Here is a 19944-nt window from a genome sequence, read left to right as displayed (position 1 = left end):
TAACGAGCAGCGCTATAAGTATCTCTTACACTCTTACATATACTTGTCATTAAAATTTTTAAAACAGTTGATGATTCGATACTAGCTGGACCACACTTAATTAGTTCAATTTACTTGAAATTTAATTCGTGAACTTTTTAATTTCAAAATGATTATTCATGATTTAAAGTGGGACAAGTACAATTAGAAATATTTTATCGTCTACTTCTGACAAATATCGGTTTTTTAAATCTGGAGAAAGCATAACAGCTGCATGGTAAAAGATTATTTTTTAATGTGCTCTTTATAAAACAATTAAAACTGAAATATTGAAATGAAACACGTGTATTGGTGAATATTTAATTCTAAAACGATGAAAAAAGTAATTATTAAGAGGAAAGTTTGTTAAATTTGACCCGATAAGTTTCGAAATTGCAATTGCGGATTACGTGATTTATATGTAATGCAATTTAGGTAATCTATAAAACTAAAAATAATGTAACATCAAAATTCACATGTGGGTTCATGTTGTAAAAACTAAATTCTGTATAACTTGTAATGATCCAAATAATCCTTAAATTGTACAAAAGATTTTTTTGATTTTTTTTCGTCTCAATTATTGAAGTTAGTTTTATTTTCTGTACTGAAAAAGCACATGCAATTATTATTGATTATTCCTCGGTAAGTTTCTCTCCCTCCCTCCAAAAAAAAAAAAAAAAAAANAAAAAAAAAAAAAAAAAGAGCAGAAAATCGCTAAATAAGGGGGGGGGAATCTATTTTAGGAAGAGTGCCTCTATCCTAAAATTAAAAGTTATGCACTTCACTTTTAATATCCTAAAAAATAAAATAAAAATTTATAAAATTTTATTTTTAATCTGTCTATGTGATTTTTGCGCCAACGGCATTTTTTTCTTAACTAAGTCTGAGTAGTGAAAGTGAAAAAAAATATGTATAATCAATTAAGCAATAGTAGAAACTAAGTTCTTATTACAAATACACTATTTTATGAAGGTTCATTCGGTTAAAGTAATGTATAGAATAAAAAGTAATAAAAAATATAATTCTAAATATTTATTAATCCCCCAGTACACTGAGAAAAAAAGTATAGTTACAACTACTAGAATATGTTAATCTGCATCTGGCTCTATGGAAGCAACGAAAAGCTCATTAATTTTTACCTAAGTGCTTTGGTTATGGGTTAGCTAAAATTAACAATAAAATGCGATTATATAATGCGTGATAAAAATTTGCCAATTGTCGTAAAGCAACAAATGAACATCAGGATATTTTACTTTAGAAATTAAAATAGCTATACTTTATTTGATTCTAATCGTCTTGTAGTCGCAGTAGAGAAAATACTTACCATTATTTTTCAATCATGAAGTTTTTTTTTTCTTTTTCGCATTCTTAGCAAGAAACAAAATACAGCTTCAGAAATTATCTAAATAGTTTTGTTTCAATATCACTATTTTCAACTTGACTGCATTTCATAATTTCGATAAATTGTTGCTAATATTTACGAACAAAAACACTGCATTTATTTTATTGAACATATTGATATAACAAAGTTTTACTTTAACGAAAACAGTACAAAATTTTTTTTTCTTAGGTTGTCTATTACATAATTTTTGCTGAAATAAACTTATATGTTAACCTTCTAAGCTAAATTTCCGATGTTTTTACGAAATAATTCCTGATTTCCTGAAGAATTGTTAGATATGTTGAAGAGATCAAAAACTATTGTAGATTACCTCTAATCGTAGCATATTTATAAATGATAACAGATTGCAAATGTAAGTAAATGTTACCTGTTGATGATATGTTAAAAGATAGATTCTCAGTGAATGTCTGTTCGATGCTTCTGCGGCAAGTATCATGAACTCCTGACAAATGCGCTGTTTTATCTTTGTTCCAGTATACCTTAAAATCAAAATTTAGTTGTACTTCTAAAATTCACAGAATAAGAAGAATTTCAATAAACTAAAAACAAAAAGGCTCGTTTGTGAACATTTTGGTATTAACTAGGGGACTTTGCTCCCAGCTCGCTCTTCTCACCTACTACCTATATCGCTTCGCAACCCTAAACATTTAAAGAATGCAATTTGTTTCATTGTATTAATAAAGAATTGGTGCCATAAGTATAGTTTAAAGAAACAGTTCGATACTACAGTAGGAGTTATTAAGATACAATACGATGCCTATAAGTGACGTCGAATGGATGAAAATTAGAGCATATTTGCTTACGTCTCGATACAGCTAATCAGGTACGACACACATACGTGAAGTCAATTGGAGGTATCCATTAAAATCAAATGTGAAATTTTATTCAGTGTAAAAAGGAATAAGCCTAAGAGCTGTAACATTAGCACGCCAAATATAACACGTGATTAAACAGAACCATGTGATTTTAGCTGTTATCTTCTTTTCGAGTTGCGACTGTCCAATTTATACATAATCATTTTTCCCAATTATCTTATCAGTTTTATACTTTTTTTCAGAAATTATTATTTTATTTTTTGTTGCTTCAAAAACTCGTTAAATATGAGATTATTTGTAACAATAGTCTGGTAAATGAAATTTTAATTTAATTTACTTTCGAATTTTAAATAGTTTTTTTGCAATTATAATTTCATCTGCATTTGTAGGCTTAACGCAGTAAACTAAAAATACTTAAAAATATAAAACTTATTAAAAAAATACGATAAATATTACCATTTAATAGATATAAAATATTACTTAAATATTTATATGAAAAAATGTGCCTTTGAAGGGGTTATTATGCAATTACTTTAAAAATATAACGAACAAACAAAAATATACTTTTATAAATTTGATAATGAAGAAAACGAAGGAAATAAAATTAAAAATATGACTATTGAAACCGACATCTTCAGGGGGTACCGGCCTCGGTAGCCATAAAAACAAAACCATTTCTAATTGACTGGATTGTATCATGTGATTTATATGTGCGAAGAAACTGTGCACACCAGCATTCATGTGCAAATTATTTTTATTTTCATCAAAATGCAAAATCACGCAGCAACATTATCATTTTTATTTAGAATTAGCATGCAAAATTTTTCAAGCGCTTAGTTTCTTAAATGAATTATTTAAAAGAAACAAAGTTAGGAATGGTTTAAAGATTTTCAGCACCTTGGTAAACACGTCCATATAAATTATAGCATTTCGATCATTATTCTCTTAATACCAAAATCTATTTGACAGTTTGGGCATCAAAATATGCCGTTTGCAAAACTTAGGTAGCCTAAAGAGTAGTTTAGACTAACTTTTAAAATGTTAAGTCTACAGAACTTGTGAAAGAGGTGTGTAATTGGAGGCATTTTGTGGAACCAAATACTACACACAATTGAACCGGAAATACGGGTCGTTGAGTTGTGCCATTTTAATTTAAACCACCCTATATATTTTTGTTTTGTTGTGTTTTAGTTTTGGCACCATTTTATTTAACTGGGCACAACTCATAAACACAATTGGTGCCGAAACAATCGCTAATTAAGGTGCAACTTTAAATATATTTATACTGCAACAGTTGCCATGCGGTATTTGGTAATTAAATAAAATAACTCATTTACACTAGATCACCCAAGGAAGTCATATTGACTGCTTTTTAATTTCAATTAGAAAAACAATGATGTATATAATGACACAATTTCTTAGAATTTTGTGACTTTTATAATTATTGTTGATATTTACTATTAACTTGTTATATAAATGAAAATAATATCAAAAATATTAAAAAATAATTTTAAACAAATTTCCTAATGCATTAGTTATTCTTTCGCAATGCAGTCATTTTGACTGCTTTTGGGCATTATAGGTATTTCAGTCTTTCTAGTGTTAAATATTTCTTAGAATATTAAGTATATTATTAAGAATATTATTCAAACTTCATTTCAAAAAATATTAAAGCAGAAATCATTTCTTTGAATATTTATGTACCCTTTTCGCTATTTCAAATAATTTATTTCTTTTTTTTAAACATTTTTAGTAATATTTGTAACAAAAATGTTCACTGCAACATTGTAACAAATTATATATTTTTTTGAATTATATATTTTAACACATTAGTTTTAACATTCCTTCAATGTAGTGGATTATTGTTTGTTATTTTTGTGAAAAATTTCTTACAAAAATAATTTAATCTTGAAGGAAATAAGAAATTCAAATTTATTCATTTCTCACCCGTATGTGAGCACTGCAAATCTTCTATTAATTTTAAAAACAGAATGCAAGAACTGGTGCAAATGAATATTAAAAAGAATATTATGAAAGCATGAAAGAATAAATCTTTACATTTAAAAGGCTATGAACTAATTTAAAATTCATAGGAAAAAAAGATGAAAGTAAAAGATACTGTTTTATTTTCGCTACATGATCAAAGTTTTATTCTATCTTAATAATGACGAAAAGAAGAAAAATTTTCACTTATCAAAAAAATAGTTTTGTTTCAAAGAAATTTTATCGTAGAATTCGATGATGAAACTATTTCTAGCAGGTTGTTGAAATGAAATATTCGAAAAATATTAAAAGAAATGAAAAGAATAATTGTAAAAAGAAGTGGTAATAAATTAGGATTCCATAATAAAAGAGAAACTTTACATAATTTTATGTTATCAATCAGTTTTTCTAGTGCTTGATAAAAACCATAACTAACAACGAAATTTCTTATAAATGTGAAATGAATTAATTAAATTTACGAGGGTTGCTATTTATATTTCTGGCCTTGGCATCAGTAAGTGTTGCTAGGCGACCGCAGACAATTTTAGTCGAAAGTTTGATATTTTTAAACATAAATTCTGCAGACGATTTACCATTATAGCTTCATTTGTGTTGTTGACAGCAAATTGAAAAGTTTTTCTCTTTCAAAAAATGGAATTGAATCGTAAACATTTTCGTGCCATTATTTTTCATAACTTTCGACGTGGATTGTCAAGACAAGAGTGCTTCGATGAACTTAATTCTTTATTCAGCGATAAAGCGCCATCCTACAGCACTGTAAAAAATTGGTATAACGAATTTAATCGTGGTCGATGTTCGATCCAGGACGAATCCCGTGCAGGTCGTCCAAAATCCGTTGTTGTGCCAGAAAAGATCGATGCTGTGCGTGAACTGATAAAGCAAGATCGTCATGTGACATACCGTGAGATAGAGGCGTCTTTGGACATTAGTATGACTAGCATCAATAAAATATTGCATGAACATTTGAGCGTAAAAAAAATTTGTTCGCGTTGGATCCCGCATAATCTGACAAACGCTCAAAAAAAGGCTCGTGTCGATTGGTGCAAGGAAATGTTGGAAAAATACGTTCAAGGTACATCAAAGGCTGTGTATAACATCTACACAGGTGACGAATCATGGATCTATGCATATGAGCCGGAAACAAAACAGCAATCAACTGTATGGGTCTTCCAAGACGAGGCAAAACCAACAAAAGTTGTTCGAGGAAGAAGCACATCGAAACAAATGATTGCCTGTTTCTTCGGCATTAACGGTCATGTGGCAACAGTGGCGTTAGAGCAACGCAGGACGGTCAATTCTGAATGGTACACGACCATTTGTTTGCCAGAAGTCATCGGAGAAATTCGAAAAAAGCAGAAGAACAGGCGAATCATTCTTCATCATGACAATGCGAGCTCTCACACATCGACTCAAACAAAGGCATTTCTGATGGAGCGAAAGATCGAAGTGATGGGTTATCCGCCGTACAGTCCTGATTTGGCACGCAATGACTTCTTCTTATTCCCACACATCAAAAATAAATTACGTGGACAACGATTTTCGACCCCCGAAGAAGCGGTTGATGCATTCAAAACGCATGTTTTGGAGTTACCTCAATCGGACAGGAAAAAGTGCTATGAAAATTGGTTCAAACGCATGCAAAAGTGTATTGATCATCATGGAGAATATTTTGAAAAACAATAAAACCAATTTCGATCCTACATGTTTGTTTTTTCATTATTAGGACAGAAATATGAATAGCAACCCTCGTATTCTAATATTTATGAAACAAGAACCTTCAAATTTTGGCTATATAAATTCATTAAGATTAATAATTAAATACACTGACTTCATATGACAAAAATAGTTTATGTTCCTGAATATTTAAATTACTTAATTGTGTTTTTAAAATAATGCCCATACTTCTGTTCGAACACTGTTTTACAAAAGAAATCCATTTAATTTATTATTATTTATTTAAAGTTGTAATTATTGATACTTTAGGGCAAAAACTAAAGGTCATTTGATATTTTAAAAATAATCAATTTCTATATAGCAATACCACTTGTACTAAGGCTGATCCTCGACATAAGCATTTAATTTATGTTCTACTGATTCCCCACTAATTATTCGGGATTAAATTATTATACTACTTTATTCTTGATATGAAGGTAAAAGGAGGTCATTTAACATTCTACTAAAAAAGATTCCGCTCATAGATTTTGATCGTCAAAATGCTGGTGCCAATAGTGAATTGGAAAAATATGTATTCCAATGAATACATGCTAATGAGTATTGAATTACACTGCAAAACATTCCGGATCAAATTACTGTGAAAAGTACCGGCACTCTGGGTGCCGGGTTTTTTACCGCAAAATCCTTTTTACCGGAGCATGTTGCGAAACTGTAATCTCATAAATCGCATTTCTTACAGCAATAATTACAGTAATATCACTGAACTACTCTAATTAAATAAATATTACTGTAAAATTTACTGTATAATTTTTTACGGTAGAAATAGATGTTAAAGTAAAATGGTTTTTATGGATGAGTCACCCAAAGTAACGACGTTAAATCGTAATTAGATCCAGAATTATCATTTTTTCAGTGTACTTAAGAAAAGCTAGATATGTCTGACGTAGTTTTGACTTGACCTTATGCTTGTGAAAAAGTAAAATTTTGTTTACGTTCGAGGACATTGACTGCTTTCATTCACCATAAGTGAACAAGTATGAAGCTAGTTTAAAACAAAACGTCAAGTATCGAAAAAACAAAATCGATTGTGATTTAGAGACTCGATTAAATTTACAATCCTAAACTTAAATTAAAATCCTAAATCAATCCTAAACTTTGAGGTACTTTCCTAACTAGCTCACTAAATAATTAGGAAAAAATAAGCTGGAAATCGTTTTAAAAGTTGTGGCTTAAGTACAAAATTGATATTTGATGATAGTGATTGATCTCCCTCACACCATATATGTTAAGTAGACATCTTGAATTGAGGGAGAAGAGCTCAGAAAGGGGCAAAACGTACACATTTCTTACTAAAAAAGCATAGATATTCTTTTGGTGCATTTTTTATGATGAATCTAATAAAGACAATCTCAAGTGGATCTGACTAATAGTTCAAAAGCTATAAGAGTTAAGCGTATAAATTATAGCTTTGTACTTATTTATTCAAAATGCGTACTTATTAAATCAAATCATATCAATACTTTGTACATATCATATCGATTCGTACGTTTGGCTTTGCTATATAAACAGTTTTTCTACTGTAAATAAATTCAAAACCAATGAATTAAAAATTAAAGATGTTTTAGAGGTTCAACTTTGTTTCAAAGGTACAAAGTTCACTTTGTTCTAAAGGTTCAAAGTTATAAGGAGCTTATATATAAAAGGGTAAAATTCAAAAAACAATTTTCACACGCAAAGTCCACATTGCTTCTGAACTACCATTCTTGTCAAAATGGTTTTAATCTGATTCGATTGAGCGCAAAAAATTAGGTGAAATCCAATGCATTACATGTCTATATTGAAAAATCAGTCAGACATGAAAGTAGACATAAGTACAAAACTGCACTTTAAAACGTAGAATACCGTTTATAACATTTGAACTATTAGCCCCTGTTGACTTGAAATTGGTTTTTATCAATCAAGCGGAAAAACATTCATCTGAAATTTATACCCTCTCTTTTCTGATGATTGAAACTCTACTCATGTGAGAGAGCAAATGACATGTAACCATATTTGGCATAAACAACAACTGTAAAAGTAACTTCTTTTCTTCTAATTGTTTTCTTATTAAACTTCTCAGCAAAGAGTTCGACAATAGGCCTCATTACATAAAAGTTAAATAAGCTACCTTTGATCGGTAAATAGATTTTTTTTCTCTTCTAAAATTTTTCTATTTCAGAAATTTGTCTATTTACTTTTGACAATTGCAGTAAATTATCTTCAAAATTTGCGCAAAAATTCAGCTTTTCACATCTTTGAGGTCCACGTACCTCATATATTGCTTTTTAGGTACTACAGAAGGACAGGAAAGTGTTTACTGAAATATAGACTTTTGTGTTTCAGTTAGATAAAGTAAATTTTAAAATCTAAAAAAAAACTTTTTATCAAAAATTTCTAAATAATGGAATATAAAATAAACATCGACTGCATGGTTTACAAAATTTATATCCATATCCAAATCTAAATGTTTTCCTTTTATCAGAAGGACATTCAGTTTTAACTCTCAATAAGGATTAGTAACTTTTCTTAAAGATCATATACTGAAAGTTTCAACAAAATAAAAAATGCCAAATATCTAGCACTGATCAATTCCTTAAACAATCTGCTTTTAGAAAATAGAAGATATCGATTTTGACACTGAAATTTGCTCTATCATCATAAAATCAAAAATATTCAATTAATTTTCATGCTTCCGGGACATTTTTATTCAAATCATTCTTTTAAAATTGAATTTGAATGTGTAATGCTTATTGAAACATATTTCTGTAAACTTTATGGACAGTTATTTACAATCCATGGAAATATTTTAAAACATAATTTTAATCTAATAAATTTGAGAACTGATCTTAGCGCATTTTTAGTTTAAAATAAATTATAGTTTCGCTACATTTCTTTATTCAATATTTGCTCTACGAGTTACTGGCTTTTATTGTTTTGTACTAACTTAATCAAAATTAGTAAAAGTTAAATAAACTTTTTTTTGTCCAAATTGTCTTCTCCTTTGCGCTCAAAAAGTCATTTCCTAAATTTGTTTTACTACAAAAATTATGAACTAAATTAACTTTAATACGAATGTATTTCCACACCAGGCTTAAACCAACAAAGTAAATAATGAATTATCCTTTATTTTCTTTATTCTCATAAGAATTCATTTAATTAGTTGAGTAAAATCTTTAGTTGATGTGGCGTTAATGAAAAAAAAATATCTGATCATTGTAATGTTTATAATTAAGTACTTGCATAATCAGGTGTTTGTATACTTACAAAGCAGTATTTATATCCGCTGTTCCGTAATCCAGTTACAAGATAGTTCCTTCCATTTTCTTCCCAAGAGCCATGACAGTGGAAACCTAATTAACAAAACATAAAAGCGAGACTACAGAGAGAGAAATTAGCATAAAATATTCAAACATAGAACAACATTAAAACGTGTTTAACTAATTTGCTTTAAAGATACTCTGTAATACCCTTGATCATTTTCGTGTCATTTAAATTTAGCGTAGTTTTTTTTTTAAAAAAATTAACAAATTTATGCATTTGTTATACATAAAACAAATCACATTTCAGTTGTATTAATTTTTTTTAATTTATTAAAAAAAATGGCCATTTTCCTAATAAGATTTAATTCTTAATCTGTAATCATTCTTTGTGTAGAAATTTATTGGTAAAGTAGGTATATTTTGATAAAAGATTGTTTCACAATTTTAACAAGGAAACATTCAGAAAACTTTCATGTAATACATTTTTTTTAAAACAAAAACTTGTGAAATTCAAGTAACATTAGAAATACTGAAGATTAAAGTTGGCTTTAAAGCTTAAATATATCATTTTTTCGCTTATATTTGAAATATTTTGAAAGCGAGAAATATCAATCTTAATATATAACATGTTTTATTTAAGTGTGAATAAAAAATCCGAATTAAATACAGATCTGCTGAAGTAAAGAGTTCAGCCCTGTTGAAGTAATTATAAATGGCTTTATGAAACGATTGACATATTCTTTCGAAATAATTAATATATTTAAATTCATTCTTAGATAAATTGTTTTATTACATTTAAGTTAGAATACCACTGGAAATCACCTAAAAAATCAAACTTTTTTACATACATTTTGACTATTTGCACAAAGGAGAACATAGCACATATAAAATCATGGGAATTATATTAATTCCATATAAACTAATAAAAACTCATTTAAATGTCATTAATGTGGCATTAGGACATGAATAATTCAAATTTATGCTCGTGTTTTGAATATTCCTTTTCATTTTGAACCGATTTACTAAGTATTCTTCATTTTGAATCAATCAACTTACTTTTTAAGCTGATGATAAATTTTAAGAGCAGGACAATGTAATAGGCACGAGTTAAGCAATTTCATACGATAAATCACCGTTTTAATACTGCAAGCAGTTTAAAACAGTATAAATACTTTCATCAGTGCCGAGACCTTAATGAACACAATGTAGTCCGGGTGTACTTCACTAGACTCATGGTTTTATGAAATAATTAACAGCAGAATGGTTAAGGTTGAAAAAAATAGTTCTTGTCGTATAATCATGTGACAGGGTATAAACGTTTCCAGTCAAAATATCTAGTTTTAGTGCAAAACCTTTCAGTATAGACGGTGCTACAGATAGTAAACGTCTAAATCAATGAAAAATCATAAATTTGAAAATTTTGAAATAGCTTAATAAATGAAAATCACATTATAAACATTTTGACATTCCCACCATATACTTTGAACCAAACAACTGAGCAGAAGAATAGGGACACTCAAGTACTCGAACACGCTATCACTTGATCATCTCTTAAACCCACTAATATTCACTCATGTTACAGGAGAAACAAAAACCATGAATCGAAACGCAACGAAAAGAACAGTTTAAAATATTTAAAGCGCCATCTGTATGAAACTTTTTGAGCTAAACTTTTAGTTCTGCGAAGGGAAAACTATGGTATCTCACATGAATTTCCCTTTTTTTTAATATTATTACTTTTTTCATAATTTCGACGTTGTCAAGGTATCTTACCTAAAATATTTTGAATATGAATGATTACTAATTGTCCTCATGAGAGTGACGAAAATTTAAAAATTGACAATAAAAAGAATACAATGCCGTCTTCGAGTGAAAAGAATAAAAACATTATAACTTCTAAAGCAGTAATAAGATTGCTAATTATTAAATAAAATTAAAAAAAATCTTGTGATTCTGATGAATACATAAGTATACTATACTGTTGATGTTATATACTTCCAGCGCCGATACTGCCTTTCAAAACCTTTTATTTTCATTCAACTGTATTCTCTTCTAAGTTCAGCTAGTTTCACTTTTGTTTTAGATGTGACATTATCAAGTTATATTAGTAAAACTACTAAGTAGTATAAAGTAAGTATGGCCATTAAATAATACTTACTTTTAACATCGGTAAATGATGCACAGCTAATGAAGAACTCTAACCTATTCTGGGATCGGCAACCAGCTATTTTTATTGCATGGTCTCTGCAAAAATCTGGTTTGAAAGATGCTGAGGCTTCGTGTACCACATGCACTCTGATTTCACTCGTCTCTATTAGTTGGGGACAACCAGATGTGGGAACTGTTCGACCTGTAATAAGTAGAAAAAAACAACTATATAAATAATGGTTTCACTCAAATGTAGTATAGTTAATAAATCAGCATCAAAACTGATTCACAGAGCACTGTCCAGCAGTTTTTGTAAAAAAAATGAAATCTTGCGATAATGATTAATAGTAATTAAGTTATTATAAGTTTAATTTGGGTGCCCAGTATAATGAACGTATTGTTCAAAAGAAGTAAATATGGAATATTTCACATTCTTTTTTTTGTTTTATTATTATTAGTTGTAGTAGTAGAAAGTTTCGCCCTTCTTCTTTCTGCTCTTTAATCCCCGTGTGTGCTCCTCATTCATTATTGTTTTTTCCAAAGTTTCAAATATTTTCATGAAAAAGAAATGAATTTTTTTTAATTAATTTTTTTACTAGACTTCTGATTCTGAAATCTATTTAATGTAGTTCGTTATGTCACATCTTTTATGCATCAATCCAGCCGTAAAGACAAATATTAAGTATACCTCATTTTCAGCGACATACAGTGACAAAACTTCGTATGTTAAACAGCTACTCCCGAATCAAGGCATATCAAAGTTTTTCCTCTTTTCCCAAAAAGAAACAATACTCTGAACTTTGATATACCTACCACTGAGGATAATTATTTGCCACCAGTTTGGTTACATGCAAATTTGTCATTTATTGAAACACAAATTCTTGTTTCAATTTTTCCAAAATACAGCTGCGTACTTAAAAGCAAATATGTGCTATTTTCATACATACAGTGTATAATCATTGTACTTTACAAAACACAGCATATTTTTGTAAAACTCTTAACTCATTTTAAAGCGTCGAAATATTTTCAACGGAAACTGATAAATAATTTTTTTTCATGCCAGCTGCTTTTGTAATTACAAAAGATTTTTTTTAAAGTAACAGTATATTCATAAACTGATCAGTAAAAGCATTAAAATTAAAGTACTGGTCATCTGTTATGCTTTAACTAATTTTCTTTTAACATTTAATATTTTTACAAAATATTTATCTCAATATTAATGCATTGAAAACAAATACTTTTTTTTATTTTCGAAAGGAAAACCAATCTGTATCGTAAATTACTATTCAAATATTTTTTATTGAATGAGTAGGAAAATAACAATTGTGTTAAACTTAGGCTACTTTGTGGATTTTTTTTAGTATCTTAACCATTCGAAAAGAAGAGCAAGCATATATTTAAAAATTTTAGCGATGAATAAAAATTACTTCTTTTAGCAGCAACAGATAAATTGTCATTGTTTGAAGACAAAAGTGTGAATAATTTGCTAAAAAAAACAGTTAAACTTATCATAACTTTCGAACACACTGAAATTTTGAGACAGTTAAATTATTAAATAAAAATGTCCCATCTAGTGTGTTGAATTTTAACATGTAGTTGAATTTATACTGACATCAGAGTGGTTCAAGTGGAATATTATGGTTATTATTTCTTGAGTTAATTATCAAGCGTAATTTATGTCTAATAAATTTTACGTAGCAAAACAAAATGTTTCGTAAATCTTAACACCAAAACTGCAGTGGTTGCAGTTTCTCTAAACATATCTCATGGAACAATTATTTTTTAATATATATACTTTTAAAATTAGCATTATTTTGATACATAAAATACGAACATGATGTTTAAAAATTTATTTAAAAAGATTAGCTTGCAAAAAGTTCGTTAACCAAAGATTCTCACGTTATTAAAATTTTCATAGCTAGGCAAAATTCACTCCCATTTTTAAAACGTTGATGCTCAAAATTATTAAGTTTGCATTTATTTCAAATGAAAAATAATAAAGATTTTATAAATTTCAATAATGTATTTCAAACTTTTCCATACTCGAAATTTTAAATGTGAAACCCAGGGCTTTCAAATAAAAGCAAATTTTATTAAAATAAGAAAAGAGACTGTAATATTCTTATTCTGTCTTTCTCAGTCTATATAAACCAGATTATATATTTATTTCCAATGCTTTGAGTAAATTATAGCATGGTACATTTATATCAAATAAGTATAAAAAAAGTAAATTCAACATATTATTAAGCATAATTTAGAAATCTATTTAAAAAGGGTTATTTGCTAGCAATTCAATTTTCGTTAATACTATTTGTTAGTGCCTTAGAATATCGAAACCTCTTTCAAGTTCCCAACATATTTTATAAAAGAAATTTATAAAATAAACCAACAGAAATTCAATACTCTAAAAGGCACACGACATTATTTGGATGCAAATTTAAAAGTCAATTTAAAATAATTCATTCAATATAATATCTTCCGAGAATTTTGTCTTTCATTTATATTTATAGCTTTATTTGAAATGCCATTATTTCTAAAAAGCTTTCTATAGGAATAATAAAAGGTTTTAAAAATGCATTTTTTAAAATAAAAATCTGAAAGACATTGAATAATGTAATTTGTAATTCTATACTTTATTTGCCTCCATGTATTGAGATATTTAATTGCATTTTAAAAGAATACTGCGAAGAGTGATGTTTGTCGAATATGTGATAGCAATTTGGCTAGAGCATGGAAGAACTAAAGTATGATAATAAAACAGAATGTAACAAATGTAAGAGCAGCTCTTTATGTTATAAAAATAAAAATGTTCAAGTCAACTTTTAATTTTTTTTTCATGTGAGGACGTATGAAGCTGAAAGTTAACCGTTATTTTAGAATAGCTTTTTAAAATAATAAATGAAAAAAATATATATGTAACATAAATTTGCAATATAATTTTGAAATAAAGAGCTTGATAAGTAAAATAAGCAGCTAAGCCGTTACACTGTAAAAAATCCGGATCAAATGACGAAAAAAATTATCGGCACTGAGGGTGACGACAGTACTTTTTATCATAAAATAAATTTTTACCGGAACATGTTATGGAACAAAAAATTTAATTTACTATAAATTTCGCAGTAATGGTTACCGTAAAAGCACTGAATCACTACAATTAAATAAATATTACTGTAAAAATAACGGCATAATATTCTATGGTGAAGTTGGATTTTACAGCAATATGTATTTTACGGATGATGCTCCAAAGGTGCTGGTTCTCTATAACATAATTCTATACGGAATTTTTTACAGCGTAAAAACATGGGACATCGACTGGAAATTCTTATTAACTAGTAATTTTTTTAACAAAACAATCAGATTTTTCGAAAAAAAGGTTATTTACGTAAAAATTTGGTCTTTGGGAGTAATGGTTATTACGGTAAAATGATATTTTTCCTAAATATTTGTTTCTCAGTTATATTTCAAATTATATATAAGCCTTGGAATTAATAGCAAATGGGAAAAAGCGAAGACGTTATATCTTAGTAACCCCTTCTCTGTCGGCCTTGCATCTCATACGTTTGGCGTTTTTGTGATCATATGGTCGGCGTCGCATGCCATGCAACGAAAGGAAAATTGCATCAATGAAATTGAATTCGTCGCTACTCACACGTCTCTTTATATCCCGCGAGTACTTTTGTATTTCTGAATATTGCCAAGAGATGGCGCAACTAGTCCCACTTTCTTCACAATTTTCACAGTCAGATTTTCTCGCCTTGAATTAAAATCAAAATCATTTTGTACTTTAAGTAATTTCACTTCCATTAGTGTTACCGATCGGAAGATGATAGTTCTAATTTATCAAGTGAAAATTATTTCCCAAAATACTTTTTACCAAATTTTAATAATTATTTTATGCAAATATATATTTTAAATACCTTAAAGAAGCAGAGTTAAAAAATAAGTTATCAAAGTGTATTTTTTAAGATAAAACTTGGGTGCATTGGAGAAATGGCGGTCAATGGACGGGACATCACATATATTACCACCAATAGACCAAGCAAAAAACTGCTTGCTGGCAAAAATATCTTGTAAATCCGAATTTAGAATAGAACATGTATTAATTTTCAGCAATAAAAAAAATGTATGAGGGGGGGGTGTTCGAAATTCGAAAAAAAAAGCAGACAGATTTGATTTCACATCACTTCTGTTATTTTCTTGACAACGTTTTAACTTTGAAACTAAACATGTCAATTAGTTTTCCAAATAATATGAAAATTTCATATCCCATCAAAATACAGAATAGCTAACTTCCGCTTTGTTAATCACTGAGAGGCATGCAAAAAGAGAGATACTAACGTTCTGAAAAGTACTCAAAGTACTCATGAAAATTCTATTACCGTGGTCTGCTGCACCAGGTTGAACGATTGAGGATGCATGGTTCAAATAACTCGATGGAGGTATACCACAAATTGTAGATTTAGTTTAAATTTGGAGAATATAATGTTCTTCCTTTTGGTCCTCTTTGAACTCAGCACGATCACTTCGAACCGTATTGCATGCTGCATCGTCCTTAAAGTAGAATGCTATCATGCTCAAAGGAAAAAATAACTGTATGTAAGACAGAACAGAATTTACAAGGAGTCTCTAATTCTTAAACTACCAAATTGCTTCAGAGATGTATTAATTACTTCACAAGAACGTCAAAAGTAGATTGTAGTGCAATGGATGGCTCATTTTGAAAACATTAAGTATTTCAGCTAAAAGTACAGTGTATAGAGAAAATAATCTAATATCGTGACAACTTGCTTTTAAAGAAATCAAAATAAACAATAAGAAATGTATTTTTATGTATACTTACCAACTAGAGTTACAAAATCCTGACTTGTAGTTGAGGAAAACACCGAGTAACAAGCTTCCTGCGTACTTCTTCCCAATTCACCTTTAAAATAATAAGGATGTTGAGATACTCGTTGCCCTCGGATACTATCTTAATAACTTTTAAAAGTATAGAATTTAAAACTTTAAATGTAACCTTCTTCTCCATAAATTCTTGCTATATAACTACTGACATTATAATCACGGGAAACTATTTTATGATTAGTAAAACTCGGATAGTAAAACTTTGCGAAATCAATTCTGCCAAGATTGCTAAGAAGCTCTGTTAGAGTTCCATACCAATTTCTTTATCACACAGTAAGTACACAATTTTATAGAATAATTTAAAATCGAAACTAATTTTGAGCTTTAGATTTTCATATTTTGATGACTTAAATTTTAATAACTTAAAAGAGAGAAAACTCACCATTGTATAACTAAAGTTTTGTTTTCAACTCATTTTCCGCTAGTCATTAACTTGTTTTATTTAATTATTTATAGGGGGAGATAGAGATGATTTTTTTCGCAACTTATTACGTCCTATTATGCTAAGTAGACAGTTATACTATATCACTATTGCTTTCATATAGCTGTTTTCTGTTTTGGAAGAGATGCATTGCTATTTATCATACTAAATTGTGTTTATATAAATTTCTTTGAAAACAAAATAATATAAATTGTTCTTTAATTATTCTTCTCAAGAAGTTAAATTATAAGTCTCATCGTTTTAGATTGATAATTCTGCATTAAAAAAGAATACCGATAACGCGTTACTGCACTATCTCGAGAAACCCAACCACGCTACAGTTAAACTAGCTATTACGCAATATGGGCATCTGGTTGACGAAAATGGAATGCCCATCGAGAATAGTCTATGGTTTCGAGAATAGCTTCTTTTACCTGGTGGACGAAAAGGGAACTAATTTTTTCATTGCATATTTTCTTTCTCCATAGTAACTTGTCAACTCTAACCGTCTGTATACAAGCTTGCTCACTACCTAAATTAAATTAGTTGTATCTTCTCAGCTCCAGCGATCCAGGGGTCACAAAAGTTCATAAATGATCCTTTATGTTACATAGTATATTAAATTTCGACAGTATGAAGTATATTCTAGTTGACTAGGCAACACAAGAATAAGAGAAATCGTATTGAGGAATTTAACTCATTCGATATTTCAAATTTGTGAAGATCTTTGTCGTTAGAAAGATGTTTTGATCATGTTTTTTGTGCAAAAAGAGAAAAATCTTTAATTTGTCTGCAATGTGCAATGTGCTATACCATATTAATATTTCTAGTTAGATATTTAGCATTATTAACAGTCTTGGAATGAAAGATAGGATTTCAACGTTGTAAAGAATACTGTTGCTCTCAAATCACATGCAATTAACTTCTTTCCGTTTATTAAAAACCTTTTAAATTTGATTGATTTAATTATCGTGCTTTAAAGTTGAAATAAAATGATCGTGAATAAAAATGTGAGAAAAATTTAAATTTTAGTAAAAATAAGCGATTAAAGACACATCTAATTCTCATTTCGCTTTTTCACTGTGAAAATATGTTTCTTCTGGCAAACAAATGAACATACTTTTCAGGTAAATATATACTGTTTTTAAGCAGCATAAAACTCAAAATGCTCAATATTTCTGCGTTCTGAACTCCCAGGTAAAAGAGTGGAAGCACAATAAATCACATTTTATGTAAAAATAATACACCCAGCAGGTTAATATTATATATTAAGCAGATCAACATTAGAAAGCAAAATGCTAAAAATAACATAGAAATTTGAGGCTGAAATTGTCTTACTTAATCCAAGATGGTTTTTATCTTATTTTTCCTTACACATAAATCAATTTCTAACCAATTACATCTGTTAGAGAAAAAGCGATGTATGAAATTCTTTTGAAGTATATAAAGCTGACGTGGGAAATATTTCAAAGATTAATAACACCTAAATAATCTGCCAACAACAGCTTGTCGCTCCATCATGGAACGTTGAAAAAGCTAAAAATTTGGTCCTTTCTTTTCGGTTATAGATTGACTATTCTTTCTCGGTTGTATAGCTCTTTGGCACGTATGAAAGTCGCTTATGAAACTTTTTAACCGCAAATTGATCAAAAAGTCATGTGTGGATGACAAGGTATTTCAGCCTTTCTTGGGAGTCGTCATTCAACTTCAAATATAAAATGTTCTAGTGAATTTTAGATATAATGCCCAAATTTAGAGAAAAAACATTCCTGCCAAAACCAGTCTTATGTATTACATGGGAACAAATGAGAAAGCCATTTAGTTTTTAAAAACTAATAAAATGTTAGATTGCTTTCTTAATAAAATAAGTTAATTCGTGTTTTTAAAGGAGGTGGGAGGACTAGAGGGAGCCTCTTCAAATGTACTGTTGAGAATTTCTAGGAAAAAAAATGGTTAAATAACGTTAAATTTAATTGTTATTTTCCCACATTCAAGCAAAACAGTAAAATAACAATAAAAAAGTTGGTATTCAAACTAAAAACTGTGAGAAAAATAGTTTATTTTCTGCTTACAAGTAATACGGTTAAGCATCCATAGTAAAACAAAAATTAGGACATGGAATTTCAGGACGCAAAATATGAAGCTACTTCTTTAAATGTCTTCAAATTATATCATAAAATTGACAGGGCAAACATGGTAGAGTTTGTAATTAAACATTACATAATTTAGGAACGTCAGGATACTTTTTTTATGCTTTACTGGAAATTAAATGTATGCATACCACATAGCTTTTATTCTAGTTAGATTATGTGATTTGCACCTGAACTGACAAGCTGACAATCTCCTATAACATTCACATTAGCCAAAGAATACTAAGCCATAGCATAATAAGCATTTGAACCAGTTGCAAATCCGTGCTCGTTAAACTAGGGGCATAATTAACCAGCTCTATTTTCTAACAAAATCAGCTTTCTAATTTGTTATGCCACTAAAATGAATCATGTTAATCTTATAGTAATATTTATATTTTATCCAAAGCCTGTATAATCAAAATTGCAAAAACCCGCTGATGCAAGTTATGAACAAATATTGCATTCATTTTAACACATTGAAAAAATTTTTAAAATGGGACATTCGTTGTAAAAATATCCGGATCAAATTGCGCGTATAATATTCTGGCACTTATGGGCACATCAACCTCAAAATCCATTTCACCCTTAAATTCCTTTTTACCATAAAATATTGTGCCGAGATTTTCACTGTAATATTTGCTTAATTAGAGTTAAATTACTGGGCTCTCCGGTACCGCAGTCGATTAAGGTGTCACTCACACTGTTGGTTGGTGAGCTGGGGTAATGAGTTCGATCCTGACATTCAACAAAACAACCAACGTGTATATGCAGCAAGGTGCACGTCAAATCTAATATGGCTGAAAGTCCTCTCGTTGGTTGTGATGTGGAAATTTGGAGAGAGGAGTACCAGTTCAAACTCTACCGATGTCGTCTGACCAGGGTCAAAATTACGTAGCACTCCTACCAAGGCCGTTAAAAGATAGAGCCCTAAAATGGGGCTAGGTGCTTGGTTATGGTTGGGTGATGATGTAAAATTACAGTATACCAGATTTTTGTACAGTAACATAATCTGGAAAAAATGGATTTTGCAGTAAAAAGTGCCGGCATCCAGGACACTAGTACCGTAATTAGAATCAAATTTCTTACAGTGTAATTTTCCGATACAAAGTTGTTATCGGCTGGTGTTCGG

At 29.3% G+C, this 19944-nt stretch overlaps 1 protein-coding gene across 1 annotated transcript in view; it reads right to left on the bottom strand.

Annotated features, from left to right (window-relative positions):
• LOC107449819 (uncharacterized) overlaps positions 1-19944 on the bottom strand; it is a 154396-nt gene that overhangs the window by 3406 nt on the left and 131046 nt on the right. The window contains exons 10-13 of the mRNA XM_021144720.3: positions 16201-16281; positions 11371-11562; positions 9217-9302; positions 1788-1899 (exon numbers count right to left, since the gene is read on the bottom strand). Of these exons, the coding sequence (XP_021000379.2) occupies positions 1788-1899; positions 9217-9302; positions 11371-11562; positions 16201-16281 (471 nt within the window). The remainder of the gene's footprint in view (positions 1-1787; positions 1900-9216; positions 9303-11370; positions 11563-16200; positions 16282-19944) is intronic.

Source organism: Parasteatoda tepidariorum, chromosome 5 (assembly GCF_043381705.1).
Source record: "Parasteatoda tepidariorum isolate YZ-2023 chromosome 5, CAS_Ptep_4.0, whole genome shotgun sequence".
NCBI lineage: Eukaryota > Metazoa > Arthropoda > Arachnida > Araneae > Theridiidae > Parasteatoda > Parasteatoda tepidariorum.
The sequence above is the reverse complement of the archived record's forward strand: the minus strand, read 5'-3'. Positions and strand labels throughout refer to the sequence as shown.